At 55.2% G+C, this 19,273-nt stretch overlaps 2 protein-coding genes across 2 annotated transcripts in view; one reads left to right on the forward strand and one right to left on the reverse strand.

Moving 5' to 3' along the window:
- Nucleotides 1-14,338: 14,338 nt before the first annotated feature.
- LOC104538877 (nucleolin-like) lies at nt 14,339-16,104 on the forward strand (the record flags this gene model as incomplete). Its single annotated transcript, XM_010182235.1, has 5 exons — nt 14,339-14,489; nt 14,773-14,925; nt 15,194-15,339; nt 15,482-15,619; nt 15,895-16,104. Coding segments are annotated over 5 exons (798 nt in total), but the record flags the coding sequence as incomplete, so codon positions are not given.
- A 1,772-nt stretch (nt 16,105-17,876) lies between these two features.
- AMH (anti-Mullerian hormone) overlaps nt 17,877-19,273 on the reverse strand; it is a 3,591-nt gene continuing 2,194 nt past the window's right edge. Inside the window, exons 3-4 of the mRNA XM_010182236.1 lie at nt 18,958-19,162; nt 17,877-18,792 (exon numbers count right to left, since the gene is read on the reverse strand). Of these exons, the coding sequence (XP_010180538.1) occupies nt 17,877-18,792; nt 18,958-19,162 (1,121 nt within the window). The remainder of the gene's footprint in view (nt 18,793-18,957; nt 19,163-19,273) is intronic.

Raw genomic sequence — 19,273 nt, forward strand, 5'->3', positions numbered from 1 at the left:
ACGGTTCAGTATCTAGAGTTAGAAGCCTGACACATGTAATTTAAGCCAACAGGGATTTTCATGGCTGTATAAGACCAGAGACCTTCACGCCAGGAGGCAGAAACCAGGGCAGCTGGAGCAGAGCGTAGGTTGGATCCTCTCATCCTGCGCTGCCCAGGAGTTTGCTCACCATCTTCTTGCTATACCTCCACCTCCATCTCATTTAGTTTGTAAATCACCCTCCCTTTGCACAGCCGTTGTATCCCAAATTGGCAAACGTTACACGACTTTACAGCCTATGCCATTTTCTGGCTTGTTTATGTCCCGTAAATTAAGCCAATGATGAACTTGGCATGGGATCTGGAAGTTTTTCACAGCGGGATAGGTTTCTCCCCTTTAATTAAACATTACAGGTTCCTCATGAATCATACTTCACACTGTTAAACTTTTATGAAAAGCCTTAACACAGTAATTTATGGGAAATCAGTTTTGATGTGCAGATCTGGGCCTCGCTTTTCACCTTGAACACAATCGCAAAGCTCCTGTAAATCATTTGACTTTGCTGGCTTCACATCCACTCCGCAACTGCAAATCCACAAGCACAGCTGGGCTGAAAACTTGGGCTCTCAAGTCTAAATTTAAGCTCTCGAGTCTAACAGCATGGACCCTTCCTCCAGACGGGTTTTTAAACCCTTTTCCAAAGCAGGTCTTGACTCCTACCGCATCCCATTGCAATGAGCCCCACAACTCCCTGATGTGTCTGTGCAGAAAACCTTTGCTGGTTTTCAACCCGTCACTTGCTAGTTGCATCAGGGACCCCAATTTTTGTGCTTTGTGAACTGAAGAGTCACAACTCCTTCTCTGGAGCTCTCTTGGGTGTTTGTGTCTCTTCCAAGCTGATATTTTCCTCTCTCCAGTCCTTCCCCATGTAGGCACTCTGCCATATGCACCGTCTGCTCCTGCACCCAGCCCTTTTTCTCACTTACCCATGTCTTTTCAGAGGTGACCAGAGTCGCCGGCAGCAGCCAAGACATGGGTGCATGGGGAATTTCTGCAAACACAGACTGGGTTTTTCCAACATCGTCTCTGCAATTCCCTAGGACGCCTCTTTACTGTCGTAAGCCTTGAGCTGACATTTGCACAGTTACATCCACAGCGACTCAGAGATCTCTGAGCAGTGTTAGCTCATTTACAGCCTGTGATTGCAGATGGGTTATTGCTTTTTAAACTACCAAGTGCACGTGGTTGTGCTGTCCCCTCTTCCTATTAACTGCAGAAAGCACTGACCAGCAACAGATAGACTGGAAGGAGGGATAAATGGCCCCAGGATGGGTGGTTTTTTTCCTGTTTGAGTGAAAGATGGAGATGGGGGGCAAAGGACAGAAATTGGTAGGAAAGCTCCTCTGGTTCCTGTGGGTGCTGGAGAAGTTGTCCCATGTGGTGGTTTGAGCAACACTAAATTTCAGCTGCTGTCCTGGTGCCTTGTCCCATGCATGAGCATGATGCTGTGATCCAGGGACAAGTCCAGGTATCACTGGGGTGGGATGGTTTCAGACAGATCACTGCCCTCATCGAGCCCACATTGTCTGATAAGAGAGAGTAAACAAAAACCAAACCCTAAACCTCTTGGCAATGTTAGCTTTTGTAAAACATCTGCTTGGCAGAGACTGCCGTGTGTCTGGTCCCTTTTCCACATCATTTTTGCCCGTTATTCCCACTGCTCTGTCTACTTAGTCCTATTTATAGAGCACCTTTGACTAGAGTATCTAGGCTTGTAACCTTTATTCTTGGAAAATTATTCACTTCTTGGACCTGCCATGGAGCAATTACTCACCAACGCTCCTCCCCAGCCTGGCTTTAAAAGAAATTCCCACGAGGCAGCCCAGTACCTCAAACCTCCCTGCAGCCAAACCTCGTGCCATGACCTGTCTCGGCTTGTCTCGCGGTTCTCAGCCTGGCTCTGCTCTTCATTCACCTGCAAAAAAAGGGTTTGCTGCCTTTGATGGTTCTCCAGTGAGATCATTCACCTCCCAGTACAGGAGCAAAACACTCCAAATGGGATTCTGGCACGGGCTGGTTGATTTCTCCAGGTTTCTTCCCCATTCTCTTGCTAATCACCTGCTGGGCCACCATGGCTTCTGGCTCTGGTCTTGATCACTGTAGGACAGAAGAGCCCAGTGGTGGCCATGAAGCATTTTCATAGAAAACACAGAATGGTTTTGGTTGGAAAAGACCTTTAAGATCATCGAGTCCAACCATTGAACCAGTCCTAAGTCCACCACTAGACCATGTCCCTGAGCACATCATGTCCAGAGATGGTGACTCCACCACCTCCCTGGGCAGCACCTTCCAGTGCTTGACAACCCTTACAGTAAAAAAATTCCTCCTCGTACCCAACCTAAACCTCCCCTGGCACAACCTGAGGCCATCTTCCCTTGTCCCATCATGAGCTACCAGGGAGAAGAGACCAGCTCCCCCTTGCCACTTCCTCTCAGGATCTGTAGAGGGTGAGGAGGTCTCCCCTCATCATCCTCTTCTCTAGGTTGAACCCCCCCAATTCCCTCAGCCATTTCCCATTATTCGTGTGCTCCAGACCCCTCCCCAGCTCTGTTGCCCTTCTCTGGCCATGCTCCAGCCCCTCAATGTCCTTCTGGGAGTGAGGGGCCCAAAACTGAACACAGGATTTGAGGTGCGGCCTCACCAGTGCCCAGTACAGGGGAAGGATCCCTGCCCTGCTGGCCACACCACTGCTGATGCAGGCCAGGATGCAAGTTTGGGGGTGGTTTTTGACCCAGCTAGGGAAAGCTTCTGTAAGCATGAAAGAGGGGAGCTGCCTCCCCCCAGCATTCCTATAGCACCTTCCTTGTGTTATGTAGGGTGGGAAATTATCAGTGTTAATTAGAGATGGATGTCACTACCGATTTTAGGTGGTGTGTGGGGTTCATCTAACACTGCAAGAGGCTGATGGGGTTGGAGAAGGCTTTTCTCCCTGCATCTCTGGAGGGCAGAGGTGATTGAAGGGGAGGTCTTTTGTGCCTTTCTTTCTTTTGCTGTTAAAATCCCCAGATGTCAAGAACATGAAATCAGCTGTGTTGCTGCAGAGACCCGAGTCTTGGAGACACTGCTCTGCTGTGCTGATGGGACCTGGCTCCTTCCTGAGATGCAGAGACCAGAGCCTGACAAACGTCGTGTGTGGGGACTAGGGGCTGCCGGTGCTGGAGACTCCTGCAGCATTTCCTATGGAAAGAAAAAAAAAACCTTGTGGTTTTGAATGGCTAATTTGGGGCCTAACTTGGGGCTCGAGGGTGAAACTCTGTTAGGCTGTTGTTTGCATTTCACTGGAACAATAAAAAAACCCAGAAAAAGGACTCAGCTGGCTTTGCTTTCACGCCTCCCAGTGTGAGGCAGGCTGGGCACATGTGGGGCAACAAGAAGGGAGGGGAACCGATGAAACCATGGGTTTATTTGGCTGAAACATTTGTCTTGGAGCTGTGCCGCAAGCGTGTGCCTCTTCAATGGGCTTCACTCCCGCCTCGGAGACACCACTCGAGGGCAGCCGTGCTTCAGAGACCAATGCACACCCCCGAGCTGGGAAAGGACCAGGGATTCCTGCCAAAGGGCCTGGCCAAAACCCCCTTCCTGCTGCTGGGCCTAGGTCTTCCTCCTAGGATGGAGCCTGCAGCGAGATCTGGGTCCCTGGTCCTTTATTTGGAATGGGTGACCAAAGTCACAAAAGCTTCAGTGGTGGTGTGAGTCCCTGAAAAAGAGATGCAAGGATGCAGCCGGGGACCAAGCTGCCAGGGATGCTGAGCCCCTTGCTGCTGGTAGGCAGCTGTGGAGCCACTCATCTCCTGCTCTTCTGCCCACTCCCACCCCAGCATTGCTGGCTTTTAATAATTCCATCGTCACTTTAAATACATCTGTTACTACCAGAGCCCACAGACTCCTGCCTCAAGTCCTCACTGGCTGTGCACGCAAGCAAACGCTGGCACGCTGCCATCTCCCGTGCGTGTCCCTGCCTCTACCTGCCCCATCCCGAGGCACATTTCATGACTTTGTGCCTTTTTGCCAAGAAATACCAGACTGGTGTCGTAGGCAATCATGGGAACCGACTCTGTCTGTGCCAAACTTTGCTGTTGTGATCTAAGGCGTGATGATGGAGGGCTGCATCCTGCCCCGAAATATGGCATAAGCTGCTGAAACTGGAGTGGGAATGGTTTGGTTTCTTTAGGAGGGAAAAGAGACAGGTCAGTATTTCAGAACAAGCCTCCGTACTCACATGACCATGTGGTACTGGGGAGAAAACAGCATAAAACACAGGGCAGTGCTCCAGACTGGATGGTTTCTTAACTCGGGAGACACCTGGGTGGAGATCCTTGTCCAGGTCCCTTAAAAGGTCATCCCCAAGCCAGATGGGAAGGAGCCCACTTTCATTCAAGGTTCATTCCTGAATCTCCTGCTCTGTCATTCATGAAAAATCCTGCCCAAGCTCATATTAACCGTGGCAGGTTGGTGATTTTCCAGGCTTTTCCAGGACTTTTTGCTTTCTTCTGATGATGGCAGGGAGCTGTGAACCAGGATCAGTCCTAAAGATGGGCCTTTTTGATGCCAAAGAGCCACAGCTCCATAATTTCCTTGTAAATCTCGCATAACCCCTTGGATTTACACCAGTTACACTCCTCCCAGACTGCAACCCAAGATCATTTTAAATACAAAACTTGTTGCATGCTGTTTCAGCACGACAGAGTTGACAAAGGACCATCAGGGACATGTAGAAAAAAGGGAAAGGACTAGGAAACATTAAAGATCATCAGCTTTGATGTCTTCTAATTTAGCCCAGGAGGATGAGAGCCAAAAGCTGTTCCTGCAGCCTTCAGACAAGGCAGATGCAAATAATTATTTGTTTGCCTCTTTGCGGTGGAATTCTGCACGGGACACAACTCAGTCTGCAGGGTGACGCTGAGGATGATGGGTGAAAAGGAGAGAAAACTGAATAATTGAGAATGTGGCTTTGGGAAAGGGAGTTTGCTGCTATTTTAAGGCCTAAATTGTTTGGTTCTTGCTTGTTCCTATTACATAATGTATTTCATTTGGCATCACTGTATGCAAGTGGGGAGAGGGAAGGCTGGAGCAGAAGGGAACTTCAATCAAAAACCTCATCCCCAGCTCCCAGCCTTTTCTGTGCTGCTTGTAATTAGCAGGGTTTGCAGATCAATGAAAATTTTGGAGAAGGCAAAGTCATCATCAATGCCTCCAAACCTCAGAGAGGAGACAAAACGCATCCATGAGGACCCAGCAAGTGCCTTCCAGGGGTGAGCAGGACCACAGCAGCCAGTCCTGGCCTTGGCAAGAGGGGATTTTATTAAGAAAGCAGAAACCAAACTTCTCCAGCCTTCCCTGTCACGAAGAAACCAAGAAATGTATGGTGTGAGGCAAGGAGGAGGGAACAGACATGCCTGGAGTGTGTGAAACTTTTGCCCTTGGTTTCTAAAGTCTGCTGAATTTTGATTCGGGAATTCCTTGTCTGATAAGAGAGAGTAAAATGGGGAACTGGGGTGGGAGGCACTGGGAAACTGGGAAACTGCATCTGGGGGGGATGAGGAAACTCCTGCTCTCTTTGCTGTTGCTGCAGTACTTTGCAGCGGGCTTTGTGCTTTTATGACCCTCCAAACCTTAAAGACCTGAATTGAGCCCTCCTGGAGCATCTCCTATGCCAGCCATGCCCACAGCCAGCGCAAGGATGCTGGGCCAAGTCTTCCCACTGCCATCCCACATCCCTCCTGCTTGGAGCAGAGGGAAGCGGCTCCTTCATTGGGTGGGACTTGGAAAGGGAGAGACGAGGCAACATGTGCAGAGCCCACAGTGCCAGCATGGGGGAACCAAGACTCACCAGGTAAAGGCACTAACAAACCGGCTGCTGTAAAGTCCAAATGGGGAAGATTTGTGATTATTGGGATATTATTCCCACACTGTTCCAGCACTCCTTACCCAAAGCTTTGCTTTCCCCTTCATCTCCTCTTGCCTCCATTTCCCCTGACATGACTGTTTCAGACCGATGCAGCAACAACCCCAGCAGTGGCCCATCAGGGGACAAACATCGCGGTCGCTTTCCTCAGTCCCCAGTGGCCAGTGGCACTCCCAAGGACAGCACGTTTGAAATGTCACGTTCAAACACAGTTGCGTACTTGTATTCTCCTCGGAGGTACGAACAGCTGTAAATCTTCAAAGAGAATAACGATTAGCCCTAAGCGGCACTGGGCTGTGAGAAAACGGATCAGGGAACAATTACTGAAAGCAGACGAGACTAAAAGTAGCATTTAATGGGATCTGGCATCTTCTGTTGGCGCTGACCTGAATGCTGCTCCTTCTGCCAGGCAAAGGGAGCGAAAACCTCTGAGATTTGTAAATCGGAGTATTTGGGTCACACGTGGATTAGAGTGTGATCAGAGTGGCTTTAATGTAGAGCTACTCTGAATACCTATAGATCATATAGCACACTGAGGGAGCAGTGCTTTTAGTGAGGTGATGGGGCGAGCTCCGGTGGTACCGCAGTGTTTTGTACCAGCTGCCAGCAGCGTGGTGGGTTACGGGTGTTACCCCCCACGTGTGATCCCAGCAGCGTGGTGGGTTACGGGTGTTACTCCCCACACGTGATCCCAGCAGCGTAGAGGGTTATGGGTGTTACTCTTCCATGGGTGATCAGTGCATCCCTGTGCCGTGTGTGTCCCTGCTTGGGCACGGGTGACATGGTGAGGGATGAGATGCAGGGTAGAGGGGGCTTCCTGCACCTGCTTTGTTGCTCTTCTGCTCTTTGCAGAGGCCTGACAAGCTCATTGCATGTAAGAGCACATCTCTCAGCCTGTCCCAGATGTGTCCAGCGTGGTGTTTGCTGCCCCTGCCATGGTGCTGAGTGGCCCAAGCCCCGGCCAGTCCTGGGGCTGAGGGCTGTAACTGAAGCAGAGCCTGAGGGCAGGGTCATGGCTGCTCCTTGTCCTGCTCAACTCTGCCAAGCTGTGGCCTGTCCCTAGCACCATTCCTCCTTTGCCAGGAATGATTAGGAGACAGCCCAGGCCCTGAACGCCATCGGGACACTGCTGCCAGGTGGGTCTGTGTCCCCCACACCTCTGCTGTGTCCCAGGGTGGCTGGCTCTAGCCTGGGCTAGGTGACATGGGAGAGTTTCTCTGATGGACGTGATTGCCTTTGCCATCCTTGGCTGATGAGTGTGCCCACAGGTGGCTCAGCTGGTGCTGGTCTGCAGCATTATGCTCCTGGAGGCCTCATGGTGGTGTGTCCTCCCAGCCTGGTCCACAGGCAGGGCGTCCCCTGATGTGTCTGGCTCACCATCCCGCCAGCTGAAAGCCCAGGATAAGAAGAAGAGTCCTCAAAGATGCTGTGACCTGTGCTTCCTTAAACCAGGTGCTGGGCTGGGACAGTACCTGTCTCGCAGAGCTCCCATCTTTTCTCTCTCTGGTTTCACACCAGACAAGGAGGCAGGAAATACCCTCAGCTGTGCTTTCCTGTCCAACCAAATTACAGAAGCTACGGGTAAAGGCTCAGGTCTGAGTTCCTGCAGCAGCTCCCCACTGTCAGATCCATTCCTGAACAGAGGACAGGGACATTGCACCCAGGCAGTGGAGCCTGTCCAGGTATCAACTGTGGGTACCGGCTTGAACAGAGGATGCTCCATCTCCTCCCCCACCTCCTCCCCGACACAGGCAGTGCTACCCAACCTCACTGCAATGCCTGGTGGTATGAAGCCACAGGAACATCCAGCTTCCAAAATGCTCCAGGGCTTTCAATTAGCTGCACCTTTGCAAGGAGATTGCTCAGCTTGACATATCTCAAATCTCCCATGATGATAGATCTTGATTTGACAGGAGAAGCAGAGCTGGCAGAGAGAAGATGTCTCTTCGCTTCCTGTAACTTCCCTAGCACTTCTTCATAATGCCAGTGCTCACAGAGGTCTGTGGTTCCTGCAATCACACACAGAAATCATCTCCCCGGCCGACGCTGATGTGTTACTACCTGGGGGTAAGGAGGCAGCAGCTGCATTTCAGCACACAGACATTGCACAACTGCTGAGGATGGGAAGCGCTGATGTGTGCTGGATCCAACTGGAAGAGGAATTTTAGGTCAGCAGAATATAGTTGTCAGCACTGGGACATGGCCAGGTTGCTATGGGGACAACGGTGCCTTTAGGTTTTTGATCGTGCAAGGAATTGGGATGCTCTTTCACCTGATTTCCCTGAGAAATCATATTTCTGCAATCCTCTCTTCCAGCTGCCAGCCCTGCTCCCCCTCCATCACATCTCAGCCCGGTGGCAACCTCAAACCAGATCTAAGAGAAGGTTGGAGGGCTCTGAGTCATGAAGCACCTACAACAGGCCCATGCAATGCCTGACCTGAGCCCCACGTGCAGTCTCCGTCAGGGCAGCTCATTTGGCTCAGTCAGCAATGGGGGCGCTCATCTATGTAGCCCCACAGCAGCTGGCACTCACTGCCACCCACAGCTGTGCAAGGGGACTATGGAGGTGACGGGGATCTCGCTGGAGCAGGGACTCTCAAACTGAGAAGGTTGGGGTTGTTCAGCCTGGAGAAGAGAAGGCTGCAGGGAGACCTTAGAGCAGCCTTCCAGGACCTGAAAGGGCTACAGAAATGCTGGGGAGAAACTTTTTACGAAGGCAGGGAGTGATGAGACGAGGGGTGATGGCTTTAAACTGCAAAGGGGGAGATTTAGATCAGACATTGGGAACAAATTCTTCCCTGTGAGGGTGGTGAGCACTGGCCCAGGTTGCCCAGAGAAGCTGTGGGTGCCCCCTCCCTGGCAGTGCCCAAGGCCAGGTTGGATGGGGCTTTGAGCAGCCTGGGCTGGTGGAGGTGTCCCTGTCCATGGAGGTTGGACTGGGGGAGCTTTGAGGTCACTTCCAATCCAAACCATTCAATGATTCGATGATGATCGACCTACAGAGCTATCCTTTGCCCAGAGGACGTGGCCCTAGGAGACAACATCCAAACTTGCATCTTTAGGTCAAGAGCCCAACTCTGCCTACGTGAGGGGTTGGAGATAAACACTTTAAGGTCTGGATTTTGGTTCCCAGGCCTTGGGGATGGGCAGGTCTGGTGGAGCCAGGGGAAAGGCCTGGAGCCAGCCTGGTGAGTCAGCAGCAACACCCCAACATCACCAGCTCAGGCATCTGACCCCCTTGTACCCATGGCAGGAGGAGCTGCAGTTGGGCTGGGGCTGCCGTAGCAGCGGGGGCTCTGGGGAGAGGGGGAAATTGCACAGAGAAAAGGAAAATTCATCTCCAGAACTAACCCATGCCGAAAATAATCAGTGACTAATTTTCCGCCTTTATGATTGCCTTTTAACTGCGAGTTATTAAAGACAGGGAGAAGGAAGATGATGTCCTGGTGGGAGGATAAATGAGTGTTGCCATAGAAGCGGGATGGGGATGCTGCAGCACAACTCGCTCCATCTGGACCGCAAACCACAAAGCCACCATGGCAGAGCACCGAGGGCGGCCAGAGATGCATCCGTGTGAGTGCAAGGCGAGCCCACAGCCGGGGACGTCGGAGAAGACAGATCTGTGTCATCCAGCCAAACCAGGGAGTCAATATTTAGCCTGGACATGGAGCCTAGCCCTTGTCCACAGCAACTTTCTCTCTGCCTGAGCTCACGGCCAGATCATGTTTCCCCCACCTCTCTGAGCTCACCCTGTCCCAAAGACACTTTTATCAGTCTCATAAGGGAGAAGCCGGGATTTTGGGGGGTTTTCAAGGGATTAGGAAAGAATTTGCCTCTGGGAATCTCTTTACTCCATCTGCCTGGGATAAATTGTCTGAGAGAGACGGAGGCTTTGCAGCTTGGTGGGGAGCTGCTTGGAGCTGAGCGTGTGGAGGCAAAAACACCCTGGTCCCTCCCCACTGCAGGAACGGGGTGTAGCAAAGTCCTGGAAAGGGTGAGTAGAGCTCCAGGTCCCATGGCTCCAAAGTGGGAGGACGCTTTGACAGGCTCTGTGTGTGCAGACGTGTCCCATTCAACCCCCAGGTGCTTTCCTGGGGGCAGGAGCAAGCCTACAGAGCTGCGAGCACCACAGCAAACTTGATTAACTGGAAGAAGAAAGGATGTTTATTTGGCCTCTTTATCATTTTCTGCTTTTATTATGGCCCTATAAAGCAACCTTGCCAGTTAACTGCCCTGACCGTACCGGAGCATGAATAAAATGGAGAAAACTGCCCTTGGTGTGCACACCCGCAGTCCCAGCATGGTATGGGGACTGTGTTTGCAGCTCCATCGCTTCCTCCATCGGCATTCGACTTCTGCATCACATTATTTATACTGCGGCAGGGCTCATGGTGTGCTCAGTCCTGTCGCTGCCCAAGAGGGAAAATCCCTGCCCTGGAAAGCAAACAATGGCTCCCGAGTTCATTTGCTGCATGGCCCTACAGCAGGACCATGACCCAGTCCCACTGGGTGTCCTGGAGAAAGGCTGTGTCCTCTCTGGGATACCAGTGTCCAGTTAATTCCTCCTTTAGATCTCGCAATCAAAGACATTTCACACTTCTGCTAAAGAAAAACGTCGAAAATCACACTTTCAGGGGTTTTTTTTAAACCTGAAGCCTTTCAGAAGTGGCTCTCCATAAGAGAGACGTCCTCAAAGCAGGATGCCAACAAAATGTGCTGGGCTGGTACCAACCACGGCTGCACCACATACCCAGGACTGCACCACAGAGCCTGATGGTCCTTTTCAGCTCCCCAGATGGGAGATACTGCATCTCCTTGCTCCCTCCTGTGAGCAGGAAATTGCAGTGAGGACCACATCCCTCCCCGCCTCCTCAAGGGGTGCAGCAGGGCTCCTGAATTTTCTGCGGGGAAATCAGAGATTTCAGAGGGCAAAGTACCTGCTCTAAACACTGGCAAAAAGTGTTTTTTTTACTGGGGTTGTCTAAGCACTGCTGGTCCCAAGGGATTGCCTCTCCTCTCTCCTACACCACCAGGCAGGTTTCTGATCTGCATCCCCATGTCCATCCCATGAGTCAGAGACCCCGTGTTGGGGAGCAAAACGCCCTGTCTCCTCTCTTCATGCCCTCCGGGGGAGGCTCACAGAGGAACAAATTGTGTCGCCGGTGCCCTCTAGAGCCGCATCCTCCTGTGCCCACCTCGCCTTCGACGCCCGAGGCTAAGCTGCCTTTTCTGGGGGTGAAGCGCGGGTGCTCGGGCTCCCGGTGATTGGGTGCTATTTTGCTCCGGCACGGTTCGGCAGCTGTCGCTGTATATTACCCTGGAGAGCCGGAGCCAGTCGGGGAGCTGGAGGCAAAGCGGTGGTGGTCAAGCCCCAGGTATGAATTTCTGTGGATTTTAACCCCTTCAGTCTGTCACAGGGCACCCACGGGCACAGCCATGGGGCAGTGCTTGGCCCCGCTGCCAGCCAGGGGCAGATCAGGGGCCACGGGGCCCGTCCTGGTGCTGCCATGTGAGCGCACACGGGGAGAGCAGGGCCGGTGAGGGGACTATTTTTGGAAGTTTCTTTGATGTGAGTCAGTGGTGGAGGCAACCTCGGGAGCTTGTGCCTGAAAAGCCCCAGCAGAGCTGATTATTTGTTGAGTGTCTGTCATTTTGTGCATTTAAAAGCAGATCTGGTGTTCGGAGCATGGGCAGCGCCAGGGAGGGGGTGGCTGTGTCAAGCAGTTGCATGGGACGGCTTCTGGGCAGGAGTCGGTGTGAGTCAGGGCTGGAGCTGGGCTCTGTGGCTGCGGTTGACCAGCCCTGCCATGGGCAAGCTGTCCCTGGCATCGGTGAACATCCCTGGCATTGGTGGCTGTCCTTGCCACCAGTTACATTCCCTGCATGGGCAGTGGCCGTGTGCTCGGTACATCAGTGCTGGAGCTGCTCTGACAGGAACCAGCCCCAGGAAAGGTGGCCCTGTGGGTGACACAACCCGTCTTGACTGGGAATAGGGACCCTACATGGGCTGTAGAGCCCCAAAATGCTGAGGAACAGACCTCATTTCCCATCTGGAGGGGAACAGTCCTGGGCATGGAGCCAGTCAGCTCTGGGACTGTGTTATCACCTGCGAGGTGTGGGGGTTATGGCTGTGGGCCCTCCTCCTGTCACAGTGCCCTGCGGTCATTGTGGCAAAACCCAGAACCGTGCCCAGGGACTGGAGGAGGTTTGGGCTCCTCTGTTTTGTCCCTTGGGTTTAGTGAGAATCCCATGAGGTGCTGTGGCCACAGGTCCCCAGGAGGCGGTGGAGAAAGACTCGGAATGCCCTGAGACCGGGAGGGACGGGGGAAAAGGTACCTTGGGATACCAAGGGGGGCACTCACATGGCACCAGCCCCACGGGGACATTAGCTGTGGCCAGAGCAAAGAAGAATGGAGGTTTGTGGCCTCCTTCATCTTCCTCGGGCTCGTCTCTACTCAAAAGAAGTGAGAATAGCTGTGTAGCTCAAAGACACAACAAGCACTTGGGGGAAAAATGCTTTAAGGAAAAATTCTTATTCTAATTTATTTATTTATTTAATCTTGAAAGCAAAGACCTTTCAGGCCACAGTTCCTCAGCCAAAAGTCTTTCTCTTATTCATTTGTTTTGCATCCAATATCATGTCTCAGATTTCACCCCAGGAACTAGTATTTTTCTCAACATTCTTTCGTCCACTGAGGGAAAAATCCCTCCTTCTGGTGAGGGCTTGCAAGAATACAGCATCCAGATCCCAGCGGAGCAGGGGCTGCACTCGGAGGTGCCAAAAGGGCTGAGGCTGCATGGCACTGACACCATTTTGGTGCAGGCTCACCCCCAGAGTTCACCCCAGACCCAGGGGCAGGGGGAGCCCCATGCACTCCCCAGTCCTTCGTTGTGCCCAACCACTGCAGAGCCCTGGGACCCTCCAGTTTCCCTCCCACTTCACATCTGGGAAAAGCCCCAAGGGTGATCGCTGAGCTTTGTCGTCCTCTTGGGTAGCTCAAGGCTGTCTCTGAGGTCCGGTTGCTCAGCAGTACCCAGAGCTCATCCTGCCATCAAGGCTATGGCTGGAGCCACCTCCAGCCGAGTGTTTTCAGGGCATCCATGCACACCCTGGGCTCTTCGTCCCTCACCGTGTGCCTTGGCAGGGAGGTGACCGTCCCTCTCAGCCGCAGCTCCCCAGGGACACACAGGATGGTGATGTGTTGGGGCTCAGTGCTGCTCTCACACCCTACGGCTGCTGCCGCAATGGCCAGGGGTGCATTTTGCCTGTCCTCTGAAACCACTCTCCACGGGTGACCCAGCTGCACTAACAAGGGGAATGTGGCCAGGATGTCCCCACTCCGGTGCGTGGCAGTGGGAAGACCACACAGGAACTCCCCCCTCCCCAAATTCACCACCTAACGACCTGCACTGTGCTTGTCTTTAACAGATGCTGATGCTCCGGTGACAGCGACTGGGACAGCAGACTGTCCTCTGAAACCACTCTCCACGGGTGACCCAGCTGCACTAACAAGGGGAATGTGGCCAGGATGTCCCCACTCCGGTGCGTGGCAGTGGGAAGACCACACAGGAACTCCCCCCTCCCCAAATTCACCACCTAACGACCTGCACTGTGCTTGTCTTTAACAGATGCTGATGCTCCGGTGACAGCGACTGGGACAGCAGAGGAGCCCATGTAAGTGCACAGCATCCTGGGGCCGGGGGCTGCCGGGGGGGGCTGTCCCGCATTCAGCCCATGGGGACTCTGCAGGACGGTGGTGCATGTCCATCCCGGGGCAGCCGATGGCCGCGTCCCTCAGCTGTCGCTGTCACTGTCACTGCTCCGTGCTGGGGGGCAGCTCTCCCTCGTGGCACTGATCCGATGCTGCTGACACAGGACAGCAGCCCTGCAGCACCAAGCCCAGACCCTGACACATGTGTGCTCCCTCTTCTCTGGGTGCATTGACCCCCATGGATCCCGCCATCTGTCAGTGGATGTTTGTGGCCGTGCTCATCCCATCTGGGGGTGAATTCAGCCCCGAGGGCTCCTCTGGGGGGGCTTCCTCCAGCACAGCCCGGGATTCAGCAGCCACCACTCACCCATTGGCTCCACCAGCATCCACTCTGCAGCACAGAGCCAGCTAGTGGCTAAATCCAAATTAGCAGACAAAAATTAAAGCCCAATGTGTTTTGATCCAGTCCAAATCAACGCACCAGGGTTGGTTGCTCGAGGAGCCAGTGTCAAGCCTGGTTTGCACCACTCAAGGCTGGTGGCATCGGTTCAGCCCCGGGGGAACCCAGGTCCCTGCACGGCTGTGCTGAGCACCCCTTGTTCTGGGAGGGGGCACACACGTGCAGCTGTGCCCCACCATGCTGCTCAGCGGCCTTGCGATGCTCTGACACCCTGGCCGCAGGGCCTAGAGGAGTCAAGGACCCAACACAGCGTCTCTGAGCAGGATCAGGACGAGCCAGAGCTGAGCATGCCAGAGCCAGCACTGCCCAGTGTGGACAAGAAAGCAGCGGAGAAGAAGGTGGGAGCCAAAGGCAGCGCTGCTGGACCACCAGGTGGGTGTGAAGGAAAGCCCTTTTCTGCCCCAAAATGGCCAGCCTGGCCATTCTCCTGCATCCCTGGCCTTCAGGGGAGCAGCAGAGCCTGGAGCAGGGGCAGAGTTTTCCCCATTTGAGCCCCAGGATGCTACAATGCCAGCATGGCCCAAACCCCTTGACTCAGCCCTCATGGCACCCTTTTCCTTACCTGCCCAAACACCTTTGTCTGTCCCTGCCCTTCCCATCCCCTTGGCCCCTTCCCAGCTTCCCCAGTAACGCTGCTTTCCTTGGGGGTGCTCAGTCCCCAAGAGCCTCCCTGTGCAGAGGAAGGTGGAGTCCCCCAGCCTGGAGCCGGCAGAGGAGCCGCTCCTCTGGGAAGGGCTCACCCTCAACAAATGCATCCTGGTGGCCTCTGTCGTGGCCCTGCTCAGCGTCACCTTCCAGGTGCTCCAAGGTGAGCTGGGAGCCGGGTGGAGGGGGATGGGGTGGGCAGACCCTACCGCTATCTCCTGCCTCCTCTCCTTTCCTCTCTTCCAGCGCCATGCTCCAGGGATGCAGTCAGTCGTGTCAGGCAGGAACCTCCGCCACCTCCTATTCCTGGTGGGTTTGTTGCTCTGGGCTGCCCCAATCCTCCATGGTAGGGTGGCCCTGGGACCCCCTGTCTGGGGTATCACATCCAAACAGTCCCCTGCTGATGGTGGCCTGTCCCTCTCCGCTTCCAGAGGTGGTGATCCCCAAGGAGGAGGAGGTCAAAGAAGTGGTGACAGCCCAACCTCCCCAGCCCGAGAGCAGCGTGGTTGAGGACGATGATGGTGACGACAATGGCGACAACGACGATGATGATGACAATGATGCTGACAGCAACCTGGTATGGGTCCAGGGTGAGGGGGAGAAACAGCATCCCGAGAGCATCTCCCATGGGGAGGGAGCATCTCGTCCCCAGCGGGCAGTGGGGAGAGGGGTCCTTTGGGCTGCATCATCGGCACCTGGTCCCCTCCACCCTCTCCCAGGCAGAGCCCTGGATCTTCAAGAAGTGGTTTGGCCGCTCAACACCAGAGGATGAGGACAAGGATGAGGACAAAGACGAGGACAAGGACGAGGATGAAGAGCCTGCAGATGTCCCCGAGGTGCCACCAGTTGTGGTGGAGGTGAAGAAGAGCCAGGAGAAGAAGAAAGAAAAAAAGGAGAAGAAGGAGGAAAAGGAGGAGGAAAAGAAGGAGGAGAAGAAGGAGGAGAAGAAGGAGGAAAAGAAGGAGGAGAAGAAGGAGGAAAAGAAGGAGGAGAAGAAGGAGAAGAAGGAGGAGGACAAGGACAAGGAGAAGAAGAAGAATTGCGGAAGGAGGGTGGCAGTCGTCGGGAAGCGCGAGCCAAGGACAGGGCAGCAGGGGACAAGGTCGGCAGAGCCCCCAGGGCCCCCCGGGAGCGGGAGCAGCAGCCCCCGAGAAAGCGGGGCCGGGAGGGGAAGGAGAGCCGACGGGGGCGGGATGAGCCCAGGAGGGAGGGGTGGAAGGGCCGTCCCAGCAGGGCCGAGAGCCGGGAGGGCCCGAAGCGGGACTGGCGGCAGCAGAAGGGCAGGAAGCCCTGGGAGCCGGACGGCACCACCAGGCCCAGGGAGGGCAAGAGGCGCGACTGAGGCTGGGGTGGCCTGGGGGGGCTTGATGGTGCTGAAACCAGGGGTGTCCTACCCCACCACCACCCCAGCCGGGGCTCCCTGCTGCTCACTGCCCACCCTCCAGAGATGGTCCCAGGCCGGTGGCATGGGCTGCTAGGACCTCCAGGACTTTGGGCCCCCCTGGATGAAGCACACGAAGGAACCCAAGAGGACGAGGTGAAGGGGCTTCTTTTCACCCAGCCTTTGCGTGGTTTCTCTGTCCCCACCCAAAAGCTCCCGTGCAGTTCACTTCCCCTCACAGTCCCCGAGGCATCGGGGTGGTGCAGTGGGCACAGGGATCCCAGTGAACAGAGTTTGTCTCCAGACTGTGTAGCTCTTGAATTCAGTTAATGGTTTTATTTAAAGCACATCAAGAGAGAAGTGTGTTCTGGGTTAACAAAGCCGGGCTGCTGCCGTCCTCGGAGGGACATCAACGCTGACCTCGCCGGGCCCCAGTGCCATCGCTGCAGGGTGGCACAGCAGGACTGGAAAATCCACCACCTTGGGGTCCCTTCGGGCCTTGCCTTCACAGAGTCGCTTTTAGGAACGAAACTCAAATGCAACATCACGCAGCGCTGTAGCAACTACGAGAGACATTCACAGCCCCAAGCCGCGGCAGGTTTAAGTATTTGCTAAATCAATAGAGGTTAAAATAAACTATTTTCATTTTTAATAAGGTATTAAATTGAATGTTTTAAAAAAAAACAACAAGTCAAAACAAAAAAAAAATCTTGTCTCTGGTTAAGTTTGTGTGTTTTCTGTGCCACCCGCCCCCCCCATCCCAGGCACATGGGGGCTCATGGCTAAAGTGGGTTCCTTGGTGTGTGCCAGCCTCCAGCCATGCCCCCACCACAGGAACACGCAAAGCCTGGTGTCTTTGACTGGTCCCAGCATGGGGGTGCTGCAGCCAGGATGAGCTCTAGAGCTGCTTTTGAGGGGGCTGGACCCAGCAGCAGCCCCCATGGCTCTGGCCGAGCTGGGAAGATGATCTGGGGGTGCCAAGCTGGCTGTGCCGACACCAGCGGGGACACGGAGCAGGTGCTTTGGCAGCCGATCGTGCCCGCTCCTATTAATGGCATGAGCAGCCCAGGGGTGTAACGGGATCACTCCCGTTGCAGTTCCCCCTCCCCACACCCCCTGGCTCTGCCAGCACCCGGGAATGGGGTCAGTGTGAGGCGATGCAGAGAACCCTGGGCCACTGCTCTCCACAGCCCTGGCTCATACAGGGATGGGTCCCTGGGTAAAGGCTGGTCCCTGCAAGGGGATTTTTCCTCCTCTTCTGCTTTCACTGGTGAAGCTGCGTGGACAGCGGGGGCTTGGGGATGGGTTGGAAAGGACCAGGGGGTGCTGTGAGTTGAGGTGGGGCTTGGAGGAAGCAATAACTGCCCTGGGCAGCCACTACAGAGACAGAAGGCCAGGGGTCAATGAGTATGGTCCTGGCCAGATCGGCCAAGCCATGACCTCCTGCAATGGCTCTGCAGCCCTCATATCCCCCCCAAACCTACCGCAGTCAGAGCCACGCAGCAGCACGGCCCCATGAGCACCTCAGATATCCCCAGCATCAGGGAGATGTGGGACTGGCACAGCCACAGACAAACCCAGAACCAAAGCGACGCTAAGGAGCCAAACATGGGGCAAGGACATGCGGGGAGCTTCCATCTTGGCGAGAAGCACCAGCTCCAGAGTTGGGAGGGCAAATTGGGATTGGGTAGAAGGATGGGTGTGAGCAGGGAAGCAGATGGGGGGGGGTGGCTCTACCGACAGCCGCACTCCTCTGCCACCATGTTGGGAAACTTGCGGACCTCCAGCCCCTCCGCGGACAGGCTGATGATGAGCTGGTCCGAGTAGCGGATGGGCACGCAGCAGGGAGCCCGCTGGAGAGGGGAGCCCCGCTCCTGCATCCCCAGCAGCAGCACCGTGTGCGAGTGGTAGCCAGGGACGCGGGTGGAGAGGGGCAACTTGCAGGGCCCCTCACAGTTGTTGGCGGCGTAGACGGTGGGCATGACGATGAACTGGCGGTCGCGCAGGTCAATGGTCAGCTCCTGCAGGCGGCAGTGGGCCTGGTGCCGCGCACTGCGGTTCTGCCGCAGCACCTTCCTGCGCTCCTGCCAGCGCACCCGCACCGTCTGCAGCGCCTTCAGCAGCAGCAGAGCGTGCAGCTTTCCCAAGCCTGAGGGCTGCTCGACACCTCTTTCCTCGCCCAGCCCTGGCGGGAAGTAGCAGAAACTCAGGAGATGTTGGAAAAGCCCCGTATTGGCTCGGAAAGCTGGGATGTCCCTCAGCTCCTGGATCACCGCCTCCAGTTTGCCCATCAGCAGCTGCAGCACAGTCCCCTCTGGCTGCCAGTCCCCCAGGTGCTGCTCCAGCATGGCCCCGCTGTCCTGGGGGAAGAGCAGCACCGAGGGCTCCTCCGACTGCACCAGTCGCTCCAGTGCCGCCTCCTCTGAGAGGTTGAGCAGCTGGTGAGGGAGGGTCTCCATCAGCTGGAAGTCCAACCAGTGGTGGGCACTGGGTGGGGTGGGAGGCTCGGTGTCGGGGCTCAGGACCTGGCGGATGAAGCGAGTGAGGATGCCCAGGAATTGGCTGCTGTTGCCAGGTGCTGAGAAGGACGCATTGGTGTGATTCAGGGTGGTGGGCAATGGCAGCTCTTCAGTCCCGGCCAGGGGTGGGCTGCAAGAGGAACACAGGGAGGGTCACAAGGACCCCTTGTACCCTGGGGGTCCCGCCAGGCCCTGTCCCACTTCCTCCTCCCACAAAGGGCTGGGGCTGCCCCTCTCCACCCCCTCCAGCTCCCAGCCCCTGCATTTTCCCATGTCTGCAGCGAGGGCCACGGACCTGAGCTGTGGGTACGGAGCCACATCCACCACCCCATCAGCAGAGAGGTAGGAAGATTGGGCCAGAGCCACCTCCTCCTCCTCCTCCTCTTCCTCCTCCCGCTGTGCCTGGGCCAGCAAGAGCAGCACGGGGGTCATCCTGGTGAAGCACTTGTCATCTGTGCCAAAAAGGAGCCGCTGGGTCTCTGTGGGGGGCAAGGAGGCACCTGGCGGAGAGAGAAGCAGGTGAGGGTGGCAGTTTGGGGTCTCCTACGTTTGAAAGAGTTCCAAATGGCTGAGTCAGGACTTGGAGGGCACTGAATCACCGTCCTCATCCC

This window comes from Mesitornis unicolor, unplaced genomic scaffold, assembly GCF_000695765.1.
Source record: "Mesitornis unicolor isolate BGI_N332 unplaced genomic scaffold, ASM69576v1 scaffold3394, whole genome shotgun sequence".
Classification (NCBI taxonomy): domain Eukaryota; kingdom Metazoa; phylum Chordata; class Aves; order Mesitornithiformes; family Mesitornithidae; genus Mesitornis; species Mesitornis unicolor.